This window comes from Ambystoma mexicanum, chromosome 7p (assembly GCF_040938575.1).
Source record: "Ambystoma mexicanum isolate Mex_15411 chromosome 7p, UKY_AmexF1_1, whole genome shotgun sequence".
NCBI lineage: Eukaryota > Metazoa > Chordata > Amphibia > Caudata > Ambystomatidae > Ambystoma > Ambystoma mexicanum.
Genome location: NC_090939.1, coordinates 644,893,928 through 644,914,655, shown reverse-complemented (window position 1 = coordinate 644,914,655; position 20,728 = coordinate 644,893,928). Strand labels below are relative to the sequence as shown.

The following is a 20,728-nucleotide window of genomic DNA, read 5'->3' as shown; positions in this document are numbered from 1 at the left end:
TGTTGATTTGAAAGAATGAAAGGGACTTCTAAGATTATTAGAGAATAAAGATTGCCCACGCTAACAGCTCAGGAAGTCTTCATTCTATTAAAGACAAGGAGGCGAGCATTATGCTTTTCTTTCTTTAATACTGCCATAATAGCATTTAAAAAAACATGACTTTTTAAACTTTAGCATTTGTGCTTTTCTGTCACAACAAAGAAATAGCCAAACTGAGGTTTTAAAAGTCCAACTATAGTGTCCATTTCTTCAAGATGACCATAAAACTAAAACTCCCATGAAGCCTATGGGGTGTTGTAGTCCTGACCTTAACTCCTGCTCCAATCAGCTCATGGGTCAGTCTATAAGAACCTTGCTCCCCAGGTCCTTTCCTCTTTCTTTTGCGATCCAACTCTCCGGTAACGAACGCAACAGTCTTATGAACTATCAACTCAGGATCTTCAATCTAACTGTGCCCAGTGTCCATGAACTGTAACTGCTTGGAATTCTTGGGCGAATATAACTTGACTCCGCTCTGATGACTCAGTGCTCGTGATCAGGCTGCTTTCTGGTCGTCTCCTAGGGGAAAACGGAGAACCAATCATGAGGGTGGGTATCACGACAAGTTGAACATCTTAATTAAATCTCACATCAGTTCAACAGTTGTCTACACTTCGGGTGGGATATAATGCTCGCCTTCTTGTCTTTAATAGAATGAAGACTTCCTGAGCTGTTAGCGTGGGCAATCTTTATTCTATGACAAGACAGGAGCCTCGCATTATGCTTATTCAAAGCTCGCCACCACTCTATTAGGTATATCGGATACAGGTTTAAAATAAAATGTCTTAAAGGTCGATTCAGATGACCAATCTGCTGCTTTCATTATATCTTGGAGTGGCACTCTGGCGGAGAAAGCTCTAGAAGCCATCGCGCCCCTCGCAGAATGTGCACCAAACTGGAATAAGTCAATTCCTGCCCACTGCATGCCCTCGCGCACCCATCTAGCTATTGTCGCTGTCGCAACTGCCTGATAAGGCTTCCTACGCGCTATTAGCAGCTGTGTAACACCTAGCGGTCTGTACTGCGCTGTGGCGATCTCGTAATCTTTGAATCATTGCGCCACACATAACTTTTTGTTTCCAGTAAAATAGGGGTATGAGATAACACGTGAATCTGATTTTGTTCGCTTGGTTATTGTAAAGGCTACTTCTTCGGGATAGAATATTTTCCTATCTATTTCTAATGCCTTAACGTCCGATACTCTTCGGCATGCTGTAAGACACAATAACATTGCAAGCTTGCATGACAGCTGGGATCGGGATAGACCACCGTTCTCTGGCCATTCCAGGAAAAGTCGGAAGACCTCTTTAACATCCCACAGGGTTGTGCATTTCGGTTCTGGAGGCTTTTTCAACTTCATACCTCGCAGGAGTCGCAGCACCGTGGGGTGTTCGCCAATGGCGTTACCCTCTACCTGATCATTCCCTGCTGATATCGCGGACCGTACTCCTATTGTTCTAAAGGCGTTGCCTTCCTGAAATCTCATTGCTAAGAAGTTCAGCAATTGCACTACAGGGGCAGAAACGGGATCCACACACTTCTGCACACCAGTGCACCCAACCGTTCCATTCGGCATTATAGCTCTTAATGGTGGAAGGCGCCCATGAATCTCTGATGCAGTCTGCAGTGAGTTGCGAAATGCCGGGCAACTCCCATTTTCTCCTGAAACCCTGCATGCCATCAGTCGTAGAGTGCCTGCTAAGATCAGCGGATGCACTCTCCCGGTCGGGTCGAGTAGAAGGTCCGGCTGGTGCGGAACTATCCTTGGAAAATCCGTAGAAAGTTCCATCACTACTGGAAACCACGGCTGAGATTTCCAGATAGGGAGCACCACTATTAGGTCTGCTTGCTCTCTGCGAACCTTCGCTAGAGTCCTCGTGATCATAAGACACGGAGGGAAGGCATAATGAAGCGCTCCTTTCCATGATTGGAGAAACGCGTCTGGGCCAGCTGCACCCGGGTCCATCCTCCAACTGAAATATGTCTGGGTCTGAGCGTTCAGTCTGGACGCAAACAGATCTATGTGTACTGGACCCCAAAGGTCTGTTAACGTTCTGAACACCCTGGGATGCAGTCTCCAATCGCTGGAATCCACCAGATATCGTGAGTTCCAGTCCGCTACTTCGTTCAGATTCCCTGGTAGGTATTCTGCTGTAACTGTTATCTGATTCTGCAGGCAATAATGCCAGAAATCTTTTGCTAACTCTGCTAGCATCCGGATCTCGTGCCTCCCAGTTTATGTAATGCACTGCTGATATGTTGTCCATCTTCAGCAGCACGCAGCATTGTACTTTGTCTTTTGTAAAGGCACGTACTGCGAACAATCCCGCTAGTAGTTTGAGACAGTTTATGTGTAGTTGTAACTCTTGTTCTGACCATTTTCCTCCTGTCTCTACATTTTCGCATCTCGCCCCCCATCCGGATCTGCTTGCGTCTGATTCTATAATGATGTTTGGAATGTCTCCGAAAATTGCTCTGCCATTCCAGGCTTCCATGTTAAGAAGCCACCACTGAAGCGCCGAAAGCACTTCTTGATCCAGGGTTATCAGCTGGTGATAACCGAGTCCTCCCTGTAGATGCTTTATTTTGAGCCTCTGTAACGCTCGATAATGTAGTGGGGCTGGAATAATTGCTTGAATCGAGGCTGCTAGGAGGCATACTACTCTTGCCAGAGCTCGAAGAGAGATCATCTCCTTGCTATCAGTACTCTGATCTCTTTCTTTATCGCTCTTACTTTGTGGTGTGGAAGCTCGAGTGTAGCTTTGATTGTGTCTATATTGAACCCTAGGAACTCTATATTTTGTACAGGTACCAGCTGGGATTTGTCCAAGTTCACTAAGAAGCCCAGAGATGACAAAAGCGCGAATATCCATTGCACGTTTTCGATAGCGTGGTTTTGTCTGTCCCTAGGACTAGAATGTCGTCCAGGTAGACGATAATGCGAATTCCTCTTTCCCGAATAGCCGCTGCTACGGGCCTCATGATTTTGGTGAAGGCCCAAGGCGCTGATGCTAGGCCGAATGGGAGACATGTGAAACGCCAGATTTCCCCGCACCAGCGGAACCGTAGATATCTGATACTTCTGGGCTATCGGAATCGTGAGGTAAGCGTCTTTGAGATCTAATCTCGCTAACCAGTCTCCTGTTCGGAGGAGGTCTCGAAGTAAATTGATGCCCTCCATCTTGAAATGATTGTAAACAACCCATTCGTTCAAAATTTTTAAATTTATCACCGGACGTATGTTGTCCCCTCGGTGAACAAGAAACATATTGCTGAGAAATCCTGGTCCTCCCTGCGTATCTTTTTCTATCGCATTTTTGTCTACTAGGCTGAGCAATTCTCTGTGTAACAACGCTTCTTCTCCCCGGGACACCTGGATGGGACGGGGTTCTGAGCTCTGTATGGGATTCTGTATGAATTCTAGCTATAATCCCGCTACTGCCTGTAATACCCATGCATCGCGCGATAACGCCTGCCATGCGCTCAGAAATTGAAGGGTTCTCCCTCCTACTTTCACGCTTATGACACTCACCTCCTGAGGCATTGGGTTGTCTGTAGGAGCCTCTTCCTCTACGACCTCTGGGGAACCTGGCTCTGGACGAGAAGGTGTCTTGTTGCTTCCCTTCCCAGTATTGGGCGCGCAGCCCTTGGGGTCTACGGGAATAATTGAAGCGACCGGACGTACGACCCCTGTAACGTCCGGTCCTGGAAAAAACTTGTCCAGGGAAGAACTTCTTGATTGCGCTTTGTGCCCTTTCCAGCGCTGAATACGTGCCTACAAATTGCGACATTTCCTTTGCAAAGGCTTCGCCAAACAATAGACCTCTGGCTCCTTTACCAGCCTCATACGAGGCCAAGTCACTTAGTTTATTATCAATTTTCAGAAGAACGCCTCTCCTACGTTCCGAGGACATAACGCAGTTAGCGTTGCCCATGAGACAGACAGCCCTTTGCGCCCAGTTAGCCAGAGCCGAAGCGTCTACTGGTGTTCCCATGTCCTTGGCTTTTTCCGCCAGGTCCATTATTTTTGCTAAGGGACCTGCAATGTCAAGAAGCTTATCTTGGCATCCTCGCCAGGCCCGGTCAATTCCTTTTCGGATATCTCGTGCTGTTTTCGTCACGAAAGTGACCATTTTGGAGTCAAGCTCTGGTGTCTCCACCAGTTTGAATGGCAACTCTGGTCTAGGGCATTCTGACCGCATCCTGGACCGTACCTCCCTGTCCAGAGGTTTCCTAATATGCTGCGCCATATAGGCTGCTACTCTGGGCGACGGGACCCAATCTGAAGATTTTGGGTGTCTGATCGCTTCTGGGTCAAACATATCGGTGGTACTGTCTATCTCCTGTGGATCAATATCCTCCTCTGCATGTTGCGCGGAGTCAACGTCGTCTCCGCCTTCGTCATCTGGCATATAGCCTTCATCATTGTCCCCTGGATTGTTCACCCCTGGCGGGGGGGGTTTGTCCTGGCTTTGCTTTTTCTTTTCCAGGAAGGCTCTTTTCAGCCTAGCGACAGGGTCGTCTGGTCTTTGGGGAGCAGCATCCTCCCTATCAAGATTGCTCTGGGGGGTCAAAATATGTTTAGTTTTCCGAGCTGCTTTCCACCCCTTATGTTCAATCCCTTCAGAGGGATGTCTAGCTGACAGCTAATCAACTGATTCTTCTGCTTTCCTCTTATTGGCAAGCTGAGCTTGCTGTTCTTGAATCATGGCTTCTAGTACTTCAAGCCTCTGCGCAATAGGCTGCACACCTTGCGATACCGCTTTTGAAAATGATTCCCCCAATACCATCTTAAAACTCTGTGACAGATCAGCGTCCTGTTGGTACGGGCTCTCTCCCCACTCTTCCTCAGACCACTCTGGAGAGGTGGAAGCTGTAGCACCGGGGCTGTTGGATTGTGCCATCTCTAGTGTTGGTAATACCAACTTCTGGGCTGTCAGCAGGGAACAAATGCAGCTAGGCCCCTGTTCCACAGAAATATGTGTATTGAGGGGTTGTGCACAGCTGCTTCAACAAAGCATAAAAAGAAGTATCAGAACTTCTTGCTATACCTGTCCCCTAAATAGCGCTCTGGTGAAATGCGATTTTTTTAAAAAAAAAAAAAAAATGTATACTAATAGCCGGTTTTGGGTCGTTGTTTCCTCACTCCTCACTGCTCGCTGCGAACGCAATGAAATCACTTGCGCGCGAGCGAGGAAAGGCCCCCAGGGAATGCCGGGAGACTGTTATTCCTCCCGCTTCCCCTGGGTCCTACCGCCCGACTTATTCGCCGGTGTGGCTTTGTCACTCAAGGAGCGGGGTCGGGTGCCTGAGGCGAGCGCGTTCGCTCGCGGCGCTGGCCCCGCCTCCTCGGAACATGAAAACAATGCAACGCCGCGGAACAACGACGAGTGGAATAATATTCGGTACGTCAGAGCGACGCGGATTACCTCTATATTTTTCTTCAATTATAAATATGACATTATATATACACTTTAATGTCAATGAAGGACACACTTTATATATATATATAAACGTTCTATATATGCTGCGCTGGGGATTATGAACATACGCACACAATTATTCTAAAGAGAGATAACGTGAGATACTAATCTTTGGCAGCAAAAAAGAAAGAGGAAAGGACCTGGGGAGCAAGGTTCTTATAGACTGACCTATGAGCTGATTGGAGCAGAAGTTAGGGTCAGGACTACAAACCCCATAGGTTTCATGGGAGTTTTAGCTTTATGGTCATCTTGAAGAAATGGACACTATAGTTGGACTTTTAAAACCTCAGTTTGGCTATTTCTTTGTTGTGACAGAAAAGCACAAATGCTAAAGTTTAAAAAGTCATGTTTTTTTAAATGCTATTATGGCAGTATTAAAGAAAGAAAAGCATAATGCGAGCCTCCTGTCTTGTCATAGAAGTGGGATTTACATGATATTTGGTGAAATTTTACTGAAGAAAGTAGAAAATATACTTTTGCGCATGGTACGTCTTCATGTATTGATTTTTTTTTTCCTAGAAGCTTATATGGGGACATTTGTAATGCCTCAATTGGAGATCATGCCCCTATTATGTTGGTATTGGACGAGACTGTGTGTGGTCTGAGGTCTAGGAAGCAATGGCGTTTGAATATACTGTTGCTCTCAGATTCAGAATTTGTCAAGCATATAGAAACAGAAATATCGCTGTTTATAAAGGATAATTTGCATTCAGTAGACTCTATCAGTGATTTAGGATGCATTGAAGGCAACAAACATTGCGTGGTAAAATTATCAGTTTTGTGTCATCTCGGAAACGTCAACGGGAGAAGGTTATGGTAAAATTAGTGGATGATTATAATGCATGTTAGGTACGCTATTGTGACTGCCAAAATAAGGAGAATGTTGGCTTTGACTCATGCAAAACATTTCTTGGATTGTGAACTTCATCATAAGGCAGAGACACATCTATTCTATTCCAGACAGGCTTTCTGGGAAAGAGGTGAAAAGTTGGGGGCCTTGTTAGCAAGCCGTATACAGCAGAAAGAGAATAATAGACCAAGTATTTTTTGTTGTAGATGAAGGAAGAATGATGAGAAGAAAACATTTTGAAATTTGTGAGGAATTCAGGCAATATCATGCCTCTTTATACAAGGATGATGAAAGAGTTTACAAGTTGGAAATTAATACTTTTCTTAATAGATTAGAAACGCCAAGCCTAAATGAACTAAAAAGATTGGGTCTAGATGCACCAATAACAGTAGAGGAAATTTAAAACTCAATCAGTACATCGGCAAACGGTAAATGTCCTGGCCGTGACGGCTTTCCAATAGAGTTTTTTATAAGACCTTTAGTCAGATCCTGTCACATTTCCTTGTAAAATTATATGCAGAGATTTTGGATAATGAGGCGGGTTGCTGAATCAATGCAGACTGCATTAATTAAAAGCGGTTATTACTAACCCAGGTAAAAATCCTTCAGTATGTGAAAATGACTGGCCTATTTTGTTTTCGAATGTTGATGTTGAACTCCTGGCGAAAATATTCACTAGAAGATTAAATGGCCTGCTTCCGAAACTAGTTCATTAAAATCAGACAGGTTTTGTAAGTGTAAGGAATAGTAATGATAACTTGCGAGAATTGCTCGTCATTTACCTAAAGAGACACTCTACGGAGGCATATGCATCAATCAGTATAGATGCGGAAAAGGCTTCCGATAGGTTAAGCTGGGTTTTTTTACATCCGGTTTTGCTTAAAGTAAATTGTAGACCACTTTTTCTTAAACCTTTTAGAGCCTTAGATGGAGGTACAAAGGTGGCTATAGCTGTTAATGGCAGTCATTCAGAGTGTTTTTGGATTCTGAAAGGAACTAGACAGTGTTGCCCTTTGTCTCCGGTACCGTTTGATTTATTTATTGAGCCGCTCGCCGTTGTGCTTAGAAATCATCCAGATATAATGGGTATTCCGTTTTATGCAGATGACCTCTTGGTCCTAATCTCAAACCCAGAGTGATCATACCCAAAGCTTCTATTGACGTTACAGGAATTTGATAAATTCTCTAATTATAAAGTTAATGTTTCAAAGACTCAGATTTTTCCAATTTCCATTTCATGTCCTAGGGCGTTATTTGATGTGGGTCAGGAAATGTGGGTTGATTCGGGTCTTTAATATTTGGGTATTCATGTAAATGGAGATATTGAGTCCCTGCTTGCATATATCCACCTGAAAATTACAGAAATAGATGGACTCTGAAGTTGGAGAAGTTAAAATGTTCCATATGGGGTAAAGTTAATGTATTGAAGATGTCCCTTCTTCCAAAATTGTTATAGGTTTTAGCATGCTCCCCTGCCTCTTTCAATAAATCTATTAAGTATTAATAAGTCCATGAATATGTTTGTGTGGGGAGAAGGAAGCCAGACACGAATTCCAAGAGATGTCCTTCATAAATCAGTGCTTCTGGTTGGCTTTGGTTATCCCGACATAACATGTTACCACACTGCATTTACGTTACACACATTACACCATTGGTTGGTGGCTGATCAAATTAACTGTGCAGGTTGGATTCAAATCGAGAAAATCCATTTCGGCCAACCCCCTAGATGTTCTTTTGTTCATGGATCAATGTTTGCTGGTTGGTACAACTCCGCCTTTTATAAATGTTGTGAAAGAATTGCTTAAATGTAATGAGATTTGTGATGAGAAATATGTATTGTGTGTAGATTATAGTCTATGGAAGAACCAGGCTGTGAAACCGAATAACTATGTTCTGTCGTGGACTTCATGGCAAAGAGCAGGTGTATAGAGAATTGGACAGGTCCATGACGGTCAGAATATGGTTGATTTTGAGTCCCTCTGCTATAAATATAAGCTGAAAGCAACTGAGATTAGTCGTTATAATGCTCTACGGGTCTTCTGATGTACTTTTTTCATCATTGAATGCTACAATGCACACTCCACCTACTATTTTACTTCTTTCCAGGACCATGCCTTTGTCTGCATCTACTTTTATATAAATTGGTTACACCTTCTACATCTCAGTTAACATCACAATGTGTTAGAAGGAATTGGGATTTGGATCTGAATTGCGTATTGTCAGATGTTGAATGGAACCGCGTATGTACAGGTCAAATTAAATACAAAGTGGATTTAGAGTTCAGGTATTCCAACAAAGAATGAACCATTATCTATACTGGTCTCCATGGAAGATGAGATCGTGCAAGCTGTGTAATGCGGATGTTTGTTAAGAGAGCTGGACACCACGCTCCATATGTTGTGGTTGTGTAGAAAGATACAATTATTCTGGGATGGTGTTTTTCAGAAAATCGAACTTGTTATGGATCTATCTTTACCTAGAGATCCACTTCTTGGTGTGTTGGGTTTAATTCCGTTAAATATTGGATTGTCTAACAGTAAAATGTACTAGACATATAGAGCCCTTCTAGCTAAGAAGCAAATTCTGAAATTTTGGAAAAGTGATACTTCCCCCATTGTTGATGATTGGTTGCAGAGTTTGTCCCTTCTGTCTAGGAGAGATAAAGTATCCTTTAACGCAAAGGACCAACTTGATAAATATGAGAGGATTTGGGTCGCATTTAATGATCTTTATGCTTAGTTATTTATGTGCATTCTAGGGTTCTGAATTTCTCTTGATTTTGTAATTTTACTCTTCTATTTTATTTGTTGCTTTCACACTCAATTGTTTTTTCTCTGACTTTTTTGTTCCTCTCGACTTCTATCTTTATCTGTTATTCTTTTAAAGATTGGGCTACTATGTTGCATTTGAATAAGTATTACTCCGTACCTTTGTATTATTGTATTTTGTTTTATTGTTTATGTTAAGTACTAAATGAATAAATACAATCTTGAAAAAAAGGAATACATTGTTAAAGCTTCTTGTGGCTTTTTTTGAATATGTAGACGTGTGTGGCAGAATAAATTTTCACTATTAGCCAATCACCTGGCTCTTTAGTCACTGGTAATATCCCTTGTGGTGCCAGGCCTGTAGCAACCCCCTTAGGCCCTCATCATTAGCTAAGTATAGAGAATATTTTAGGGTGTAGGATTGTCTAAGCAGTGAGGTTCCTTTGTGGTTACCACAAAGGGCATGATCCTCATCACCCCTACCTCCAGAGCTTTCCCTCCACCCCAAGGGCACTGTCCAAGACCCCCCCCCCCCCAAGCATTGGCTGAGGTAAGAGAGAAGGTAACTACCCCCTGCAGTGGCAGCTAATCTCGTTCATTGGTACAAGAGAGGTTTACTAATGTTACATTATATTTTATTGATGGTCCACTGCCCATACTTTCCAGTAACCCTTTGTGTGTGTGTTAGACATGTACCATATGTAACACATAAATACACAGTACATTCAAATAGATGCCCTACACATCATGCTAATATTCAAAATGTTTCCAACACATTTCTCAGTTATGAACACTCAATGAATGCTCATCAACTCTCCTGTATAGTATAAATCTTTCATGAGAAATAAATATTGAAACATTGCTACTAATATCGTCACTAAACATAATGCACTTAATATGCAAAATGTTATTGCTGAGTAAGCAGCTATCATTGTCACTGCCTTGATCAGGCAGTTTTTTCATAAGCATAATAGCCACTTCAAAAGTAATTGTCTACCTCCTCGGGTCTCACTAGGCAACCTCATGGAATGATGTGCCCTTTCAATATTCAATACCTCTTCTCTATCCCAATGTGATATTTCAATATGGGCGAAACAGGTGCTCATGCTCCCTATCCTCAGAAGATAGGGAGATGAGCGGTGTAGGCGGGGATGCCCGGAAGCCTGTAGTCTGCACAATCCAAGAACATTTTGATCAGAATCTGACTTACCATGTTAGCAAAAAGCATCAAAAAAAGAAAGATGCTTTCAAAAGATTTCACTGTCAATTGGAAATGACTATGGTATCAGAAATAGTCCATTGTCAGGTTGCGAGCTGATTACCAGGGTAGGAATATTTCCCATATAGCTCAGTCAAAAATAGAAGTTCTTCTAAAATAAAATAGTCGGTTTGCACAAAAAGCAAATAGAAAAGTCTTCCTGATACTCAAAAAGCCCAATAATACAATTTTAAGAGGCTTTAAAAATCCAGCTGGAAAAAGGGAGGAAGATTCCCCACTCCCCTCTGCATGAAGGGAGCCTCCAGCCTGCTTCTGGGTGTCCTCCAGCCTGTGTTCGCCTCCTCTCCTGTCTTCTTTCACCCCCGATCAGATCAGCTTCCCATCTCCGAGAACCAGCCTCTTTTATAGTGACCGCCCGCTGCATACCTCACATTCTACCTATTAGTATAAGGGGCATGAAGCTGCTGAGGTCACCTCCATACTGTCCGTGTTTGCAGGAGCACATTGCTTGTTTATGTGTAGAGCAAGGCCAACAGTAAATTGTTTGAATCTTTCATGCAATTATGAGATTTATTTGATTTATTTTACTTATATCGGGCTGGTGCCCACAGGCATTGGGGCGTGTACACCTAGACCATGGACAAACGAGTAGTTGTACGGGACATCCGTGTTGCTTAGTTAAGTCATACCTAGTGCTTTACTTGAAAAGGCTTGTTTTTAGATTTTTCCTGAAGGTTGTGTAGTTTTTCTCCAGTCTTAATGAAATCGGTAAGCAGTTCCATATCTGAGCCGCTCTTACAGGAAATGAACATCCCCGTCCATTTGCTCATTTGGCACCAGATGAGATGCTTCCTTATTGCGTCAGTTATTTGCTAAATGGCCGCTACTATACATGCAATAGTTATCTTCCATATTGGCTATGCCTGGAAATATTTTAGCTTTTTAAAAGATTATTAACTAGAGCATGTCGTTTTTCTTTACCATAATTAACTGAGGCACCTGGCGCACTTCCCAGACAGTCTGGAGTGCATACCAGAAACATTGTTCCCTAACAAAGCTATCATTGGCTCACAGCCCAGAAAACTGAACTGAACATTACGTTCAATTAAGAACTGTTCGCAATTGTGAATTCTTCCACATTGCCTGCCTGAATATAATTCAAATACTTTTCAAACAATGGTCGCGTTTAAGAAATATGACTATACGGCATGGAATTACGCTCAGACATCAAACTCTAAGCATGGCTAAACCTGAAAATGCATATCACTGCAAAGGAGAGAGAGCAGTTCCTGGGGCGTGTCAGCCCACAACCAACAGCCTGGGAGGCAGCCCCTGCACACCCCACCATGAGGGACAGACACAGGTATTACAAAGGGCTGTGACTGGCTACAGCGGTCACACCCATATATGTTGTGTATAGTTGAAATGTATACATTCTTATATGAATATGTTTGTGTATTTGTGTATATTTATTTATGTATCTATTAGGAGGTATTTAGTTTTTTAAGTTTATACTTAGTAATTTATGTATTTTATGTTATGGGTGAGGATGTAAGTATTCATGATAAGGAGTAAAACCTTAGCATGAGGTAAGAAAGGGAAGTGGTGGCCTGCCAAAGGCCGCTTAGGGGGTGGGACAACCCACCGGGGGCCCTCTCCTGGCTCGAGTTAGGGAGAATTCTCAGAAATGTGTTAATTCCCTCCACCTTAGAGACCCCCAGCAACTTTGCTGGATTTTTAGGACTTGATTGTTTTTACCTGGAGAGAGTGAGACCCTTTTTTCCCACTATCTCATGTATTTTAATGTGATTTTGTGCACTGTTTCTTTTTGGTTATGGAGTCTAACCAACTCCATAGGCATCATCTTTTACAATTGTCACAAAGCACCTTCAGTGCAGTGCCACAGGAAGTCTTCCAGATTTCCCAAGGTTTAAATACCGTCTCTGGGATCAACTACTGTTTCCCAGAACAGTAAAGTGAAATTATATTTACTTAGGGGACCCAACACACCCCATCTTACAATAGAGTGCTGGAGGGGTTACTTAGTATCCCCTGTGTCTAAATGCTCATTAACATTTTTATGTTACCCTTTCCTCAATTGACTGGCTGGTGGCAGTGGTGTAGTTTTGAACTACCTTGGTTTGCATTTACCGAGACTGTTCACGGCTCTGGTAAAGTAACCGCGGAAGCCATCTTTTTAAAAATGACATACAGCCATCTTTGCTAACATGGTGCCCAGTCTTCTTTTTTCGCCAAATCTTTGGAGAAAGGTCCTTCTAGAGAGTTTCTCTGCGCGCCAAACAAGGTTTGTTCTCTTTGTTCATTTTGCCTTTGGCAGGGTTTCTGAGAGAAACCTGCCTCTGGCGCCTGAGTGTCTGGAGTAGGCAGGAAGTGAGGGAGGTGCCCGAAACTCCTTGTGCTTCGTCTCCTAGGAGACCCAAATGCACTCAGTGGTGATTGGCTGGCTGACTGTCTGGCAAGGACAGCCAGCCTGCTGGGTGAGTGACAGCTAGGCTGGAATTAATGGGAGAGAACTGAATAACAGGTGAGTCTTTTGGCTTGGAAGGCAGAGTCGACCACTGGACGAAGGAACCAAAGAAAAGCTTGAAGAGGACGCCTGCTGTAACTCCTGGACCCTTGGTTTGCCCGGTGAAGCCCTGCTGCAGTGACTACTTGCCAAGTTTGCATCGACAGAGAAGCCCCTGAATGGACTTCTTATCCCTTTTGAGTTGGTGGGACCAATCAACTCCAAAGTAAGCCACCTGGAGACCCATCTCGGAGTGGGTTGAATTTCCTCAGAGTTGCTGCAAGAACCATGTAGCCAGGGAGAGGGACACCAGATTGTGTGCGTTACTTTTAAGCTGGCCTAAAGCTTTAAGAAGATCCTCCGGCCTCCCACGAAGCAGGACTGACCAAGTCTGAGCCCCCTCAGCAGAGTGTGGGACCCCAGAGGTAACGACAGTCCACCTTGACACCCAGGAACCACGCTTATTGCTATTTGCTGTACCGCAAGGAGCTGAAATGCAAAAGAACCACTGAAAGTAAAGTTTGCCGTTTGCCAGTTTTGACAGTGCCAGTGCAGTGCAGAAGTCCCCCCACCCCCCAACGTCCTACATCTTGGCCCCACGACTGAGGCCCAGAAACAGTTAGATCTACAGAGCTGCACAGGAACAGAAGTCATCAGCTGCATCTTTTCTTCTTTACCAAGGTACTGTAAAACAAGTCTAAGATCACTTACCTCTTTACTTACTGTGGATGTGTATGACTTCTGCAACTCACAAGTCTAATCAGCTTGTGGCCCTACATTTGATTCTTCTTTTTTATCAAAGACTCCTAAGAACTTGTGCAAAGACTTTTCAATTTACTTACCTGAAGTGCTGCATCCTATACAAAGACGTTTGCCCATTGACTTTGGCCTATTTGAATTGAATGACTGTTCGAAGTGCTATCTGAAAGTATTTGCCTTGCTTATGAATTATTTGTAATTTCTTGTGTTCTACTAACCTTTGCCTTTCATCAACTTTTTAACAGTGTTCTGAATGCCATTAGTAAGATATTAATGTCCCCAGCACCCTTGTCACTGAAGTGACCTGTTGTGTAGGTTGCGTCTGTGGGCCATCCCAAAAGGGTCTTGTCTGATTCAGAAACTCATAGTGTAGAGTATTGAAGTGTATTTGTGTGTTACTAGTATATTGCTCACTACTAAATAAGGCTTTATAACAGACTGATAATAAATTAATTATTGTTTATGCAAGAAACCTTGAGTGTAAGAGTGTATTTGAATACCTGTAACTGTGATTCTTTGTGTAACTCCACTACAGCTCAAATTTCCCCTCTTGAAATAAGCCTGGCTGCTCAACACGCTACCAAAACTGTGTAGTAAAAGCTTATACCAAAGGTTGGGTTGCCTATACCTGTAGTCTTAGTTGTTTGTAGTGTTCCCAGAGGGTACTGCATTCAAACTTTGCCTAACCGCTCCTCCTCCAGTGGTTTGTGCCGGGTAGGGAGTCTGGGTCTGCCCTGCAAGTCCGACCCAAAGGCTCTATCCTCAACCGTTCCCGGGAAGGTTGAGCTGGCAGGACAGATGCATGAGAGGGACATCAAGCCAAGGTTTATATGATATGGCATTTATAATGCGCCTATACACAAGTGTTTGAAGGCTCGACGAGGCAAGGGAGGGGAACAAAGGGAGGACAGACAACGATCCTACTAGGCCAGGTGTCATTCGGATTGGGTAAGTGCGTGGGAGGGGGGCAGGGACAATGCAGTACATGGGAAAAGATAAAACAATAAGTAACGGCCAGCTTGTGGGAAGTGCATGGATAATTGCAGACATCAGGTGTCGAGGGGTGGTAGGGGGGACTGCAGGGATACAGAAACAGTCCCCAAGTGCGGGGGTTGCTAGGTGGGCAGTGCAGATGTGTGACGCTGGCGGGGGGTGGTCCTGGACCCGAGATCAGAGGGTGTCCAGATGGCCAGTGCAGTTCCGGTTACAGCCAGGAGGTCAGCAGAGGAGAGGTTGAGAAAAAGCAGAAGCAAAGAGAAAGGTTTTGAGGTGCTTCCGAACCGGAGATGGTTCTTCTCAAGTTTAAGGGAGGCAGGGAGGCTGTTCCAGAGGGAGGCCTCAGCCGAAGAAAGAGGTCTACCACCAACTTGTTGCTTGCTGAAGCGACTGACCCTGAGGGAGTTGGAGGCGGATGAGCGGAGAGCTCAAGAAGGAAGATATTTAGGGAGAGAGAGTTGAAGGTATTGAGGCCCCAGAAGGCCTTGTGGACGATGCAGAGGGTTTTGAACTTGATCCTTGCAGCCACTGGGAGCCAGTGCAGAGATTTCAGTCCTGGAGAGATGCGATCCATGGGCTTGAGGCCAAGGACAAGTCTCGCAGTCCTGTTCTGGATAAGTTGCAGAGGGCGGAGAGTAGAAGGAGGCTGTTGCAGTAGTCCAGCCTAGCGGGAACCAGAGCTCTGGAGACAGTGAGCTTCTGGGGGAAGGAGAGGAAAGGAAAAGTGGACGATTCAGAGGGTTTTGGAAATGAAAAGGAAAAAGATGATGAGCGTTTAGGTATTTAGAGATTTTATAAGGTTTAGTGGTTTATTATTTTTTTTTCTCCAAATAAAAAAAAGATGGTTCCCATTGGAATACCTTTTAAAAATCCACCTAGGTGTCTGTTTATCCGGTGAATGGAATCAATAGGAAGATAGGAACTCCAGAGGTAGCCCATCTTCTGTTGCAGAGAGGCTTTAGGACCCGGTTTAGTTTTTAAGGTTGCCTAGCACCCTCTCTGTGGGGTAATGGTGAGAAATCTGTCCCTGGCCTGGGGTAAAGGAATATGCATGCCAGGGCAATAAACAGCAAAGCTACAGAAAGCACTCTGGGACTGATATCACAGTGCAAAAGACTCTGAAAATAGCTGCCAGGACTAGACACTTACCAAAGGCTAGAAGGGTACCAATAGGCTGTGGCAGATTGCCTATTTAAGATGGTGGGACCACCCCCTAGCATCTTTGGACCACAAACAAGAGGATCCAGAAAAAAGAATGCTGCGATCACCGGGATTACATATATATCGGAAATATGCACATATGGAGAGCATTACAAACCTTGTGCTCACTAAAATCTAAGTTATCTCGGGGTCACAGTCAAGAACTCATTTTTTCAAAACTTTAATTCAGTACAAAAAACATCTAAATCTTACAATTACCAGACAAATTCATCATATCAAATAGTGGATTAAAACATACACAGTACATGTGTCAAAGTGCTTAGGGGGGTTAGTAAGTGCACAGTATAATGTAAATCTTCAATTGCCCTCAAGTGGTTGAATACAGTAAACCAATGTTTGATATCCAGCACACATGGATCTGTGTCTCTATTTTATACAAGTTATATATAGCCAGTTGTATTTCTTGTTTGAGAACCGTAGGCCAAAAATGAATTGGATCTCTAGTATGCCAGAGACCTATAGTCTTCACCCTCTAGGGTCTACTCGGTCACTAATGTCAATTAATAGCATTCGTCACAAAACATCATCTGTCCACATTTTGTGTTTCAGGCACCATACGGGGTACAGCTAGAAAAGTTCTGTCCCCTTATTTCATGAAAGCAGCCTTCATCAGTACAGATGTATTCCCTCACCAGCTAATGTGCCCCCGAAAGTTGCACTTGACATATTACTTCAAAGCCTTTGTGGTATTGGCTTGACATCACCCCAATTGAAAGATGGAGCAAATTCCACCTCTCAATTGTGATTTCACCCCTTCATCAAACTTGGGAACAGTCTTGAGTCTGCTTTCATTGCTGCTCCGAAGCGTGTACTGGCGACCTGTCTCCATTGGTCCCAAGTTTGATGAAGAGGTGAATTCACAACTGAGAGGCAGGATTTGCTTTATCTTTCAATTGAAGTGGTGCATTGTGATGACTCCTGAGACTGTTCTCCACCCTTCCACACACCCTCTTAGAGATTACTACAACTATGTCTGCCTGAAGTCCCATCCCTTTTGGCATTGAAATCCAAATTGATTGTGAAATGCGTAGTTCACCTGTGCATTGTGCTGTTCTGACGGTGAACCTTCATGTGTATACGATTTTAAGGATAAGAGCATTTCACTTTCACACCAGAAGGCATTCTGCCAAAAATATATTAAATGTTTTTCTTTTCTTATAAGCATTTATTGTAAACCTTGAATTCAGTGACTAAAGTTGACTAAAGTTATCAGTTTTGGCTTTGAAAGCACTTTTCTATGTAATCCCCTAGGTTTTTCAGGTCAGTCCTCATGATCATGAGAAGTATGGCGGGGATCCACAGCAGCCGCATAAATTGCATCTCATCACCAGAATTAGATCGGGTCTCGCCCGGCCATACTGGGAAAAGAAAATCCTACAGGATCTTGGCCTAAATAAGGTAGTTATTCTAATGTCTTTGATAATTAATTTGAGGCCCTTAGACTAAAGCATTATAATCTGCATGTAATTGGCCATGGTTTGTGTGAAAGCTGTATCAAGTGTCGTTTACTGCAGGTATTTTCATTTTATAATTCTTCCTGTGTTGCTACTGGAGTATAAATGGCTCTTCTCTGGAACTTGGTGTGAAGTCTGTTTTTTGCCCTTTGGGTAATTACGCCTACAAAACACTTTTTCCTACAGTCATTGGTGTCCCCAAGGGTAAATGATGCTCTTCGTTTCAGGAATTTTAATCGAACAAAAACAGGAATACACTCGATAAACACTCAAAGGGAACAAACACAAAATGGTGCAATTGAAGAGCAATGTTGACTCTTGTATAAACCAAGGTTTTATTTAAATAAATAGATTTCTCTCTATAGCATTTAGGATACCAAAATTTCATTGGCTGGGAAATATACATCTACCAATCATACATAAAATGCAATGCTGTCTTTCTATTTTGAATACCCCTGTAGAGAAAGAGCCAAGTACCCCAACCTCAAGCACCTCGCCCATGTTGCCTATATGTTGGACACCAGAATGTGAAATACATGCAGTACCAGTGAAAATATCAATACCAAGAGAATCCTGAAGCAAGGTTCCCATTGAGAAAAACATACCTGCATACACAACAGTATGACGGACATTTGAATGAAAAACCAGAAGAAGTGATAAAAATAAGCAAAAGAGCAGATTGGTGACATCACACGAAGCAAGACTGACGCACCCAGAAGAGATGTAGAGACAAGAGAACATAGATATTCTATAGGCGCTGAGAAAGTATCAAAGATCAGTAACATTTCGGGATCAAAATGAAGATGTTTATGCTACAGTAAAGATGAAGATATTGAGTCATTTTACACATGTACAGATGCAAAGAAACGCAAGCAGACAAAAGTATTCTTAAGGCTAGCTATGTAGTGAATAGGTGTGTGTGTGTGTGTGTGTGTGTGTGTATGTGTGTGTGTTAGTTAGATATATATATATATATATATATATATATATATATATATATATATATATATATATATATATATATGAGTGAACTATGGACGATTCCACTATGCATTTTTTTGCAGAGCTGGACCAGAAAAAGAAAGGCTTTTCCAGTGCGTCGCAAGTTGAAAAAGCAATTGAATTACAGGAGTAAATCAAAGAAGGGCGAGGCTAGACCAGCCCCAGAAGCCAAGGCTGCTTTGGACTGGAATGATCAGACAGTGGCTACAAATGTGTGAAAGAACAAACTCCTGTTCAGAAGACATGCACGAAAACAAGGAAGACGTCAGAGGTTCATTAAATAATAGTCTTTTGAATGCACCAAGAGCTCAAAATCGGGGTCTTCAGTCATGTATATGGGTGAAAATGGACAATCATGACGAACCACACCTATGCAAGTACACAGAGTATGCCCCTACTCCCTCGTATTCTCCAGAGCAAGGGACATTTCCAAAGCCGAGTTCAAAGCCTTAATTGACACGCAGACCACAGAGGTGATGATAGATGATATGCTAATTGGGGGGGAGCTATGGTCAAGACCAACCCACAAGCACCTGGAGACCAGCCTGTGTGCTGCTAGCGTAGGTGGAAATGTAGTGATGGATGTAAGGGTGCCAACCAATTATGGAGGGCCACGTAGTAAAGAGCCCTATAGTTTATGTTACCAATGTGACGTCTATTTGATGACGTTAATAGTGACCTGTTTGGGGGGGGGGGTGGGCTTAGTTTCGCCACCTGACGTTAAATACCCTATCACTCTCTTAGACCATTAGGGAACGTATACCTAGATGTTGAATTTTTACTATATAACTCATGGAATGTTTTGAGATCATGCTGTGAGATGTCCGTTGTACTCCCTGTTTTGGATAATTGACATTAAAACCGTTAAACTTTGCCAACTTCCTGAGTTAGTCTGATTATTTATGTTTGACTATCTTCTGCATCCCCATACATCTCAAAGTATTGCTATCTCGTCTTAAAGGGCTGGGTCGGTAATCCCGGTTCATGTGGTAGCAGAGAGATGATGCTTAAAGAACCGTCAACCTAGTAGGCTTTGGGGCCCGGTAATATCGGACATCCTCCGCTCCAAGTCGATGGCAGAAACTAGCTTAAAGAAACTTGCAAGTGTAGGTGGGACGGGTCCCTCGGTTTCAACGGAATCCCCTCCCGATTTCTACAGGAAGCTGAGCAGAGGCAAGGCTGAATCGGCTGGTAGAGGAGGCGACTATCTCGAGAGTCGGAAGTCGAAAAACGTGAATGTTGAGTAGAACGTAGTGAGGAGACAAATTGTGAATGGGCAGTGAGTAGAGAGAGCGAGAAGGGGAAATAAGTAGCAGAGAGTGGTTGGGGGTAAACAACTTGAGACAAGGATCGTCAAGCAATTGAGAAACTGTGAGACAAGGAGAGTCAGTTAGATTAAGCCCAGTATACTGCATCATAGCACGTTTTCAGAAGGAGTCGTATCCAGAGTCCCAATAGTGAATGGCGTAGACTACGGACACATTTAAAGATTGTCTGAAGGGAACGACTCCTTAGGAGTATTTTTAGGGGCAAGGATAGATATATGTAGGCCGGCAAAGTCTGTCAGTTTGTCTGCTTGTTTTATGTGTTGTATAAATGTGGTAAAGAAATGGCGAAGAATTGAGAAACGTGAAAAAAAGCACAGAGATTTCAAATTTTATTTATTTAGTTGAACTGATGATGTTTAGTGAATAAATAGACTGAAATAAAACGTGATATAAAAATCTTGGAGCTGCGACGATTGGTGCACGCTCATATTGTGTTATTTTTCTGAAAAGTATTTTTAAAGTGTAAAACGTAACGGTGAGTATTGACAGTCAAGTGTCACCAGTCAAAATGGAGGATATTACTCTGCTTATACATCTATGCAAGCAGTTAGTACAGTGCGGAATGGGTTAAGGGCACGGCAGACAAGATGTTCATGCCATGGCCACCAGGGGGATCACTATCAAAAGCCGTTTTGCACTACATGATGACATATTTGCATGCAGCATACACAGGAAAAAAGTTAGAAAAGAGGTTAGCGAGCTTAGAGCTCTGGAAGATGTACCAGGAGGAAAGGGAAGATCCGCCTCCTGAAGACTGGATGCTTAACCAGTGCAAAGAGGGGGCTGAGGAGCCTTCTGTGCCTGACGTAAATGGCGATAGTACAAAGGATGACGGACTATACCCATTAAAAGAGCTTAAGGCAGCAATAGGGTACAGCAGTCCGGCATATGAGTCACATGCGCAGTGACTGAGCAGCAACGAGAGTCCAGAGGAGACTCTAGAAAAAGATGAGATCTCTAAAGTCTTACGGGACAAGGAGAGAAGTGATCGACCAAGTGCACAAGTGCATCCTTAGATATAGAACGGGAAATAAAGAGATGAAAGGAGAGAAAGATAAGGCTGATGAGGTAGCGCTGATACA

The 20,728-nt window shown here is 43.2% G+C and overlaps 1 protein-coding gene across 1 annotated transcript in view; it reads left to right on the top strand.

Moving 5' to 3' along the window:
- MRPL30 (mitochondrial ribosomal protein L30) overlaps positions 1–20,728 on the top strand; it is a 191,170-nt gene that overhangs the window by 75,855 nt on the left and 94,587 nt on the right. The window contains exon 5 of the mRNA XM_069636683.1: positions 17,114–17,260. Within this exon, the coding sequence (XP_069492784.1) occupies positions 17,114–17,260 (147 nt within the window). The remainder of the gene's footprint in view (positions 1–17,113; positions 17,261–20,728) is intronic.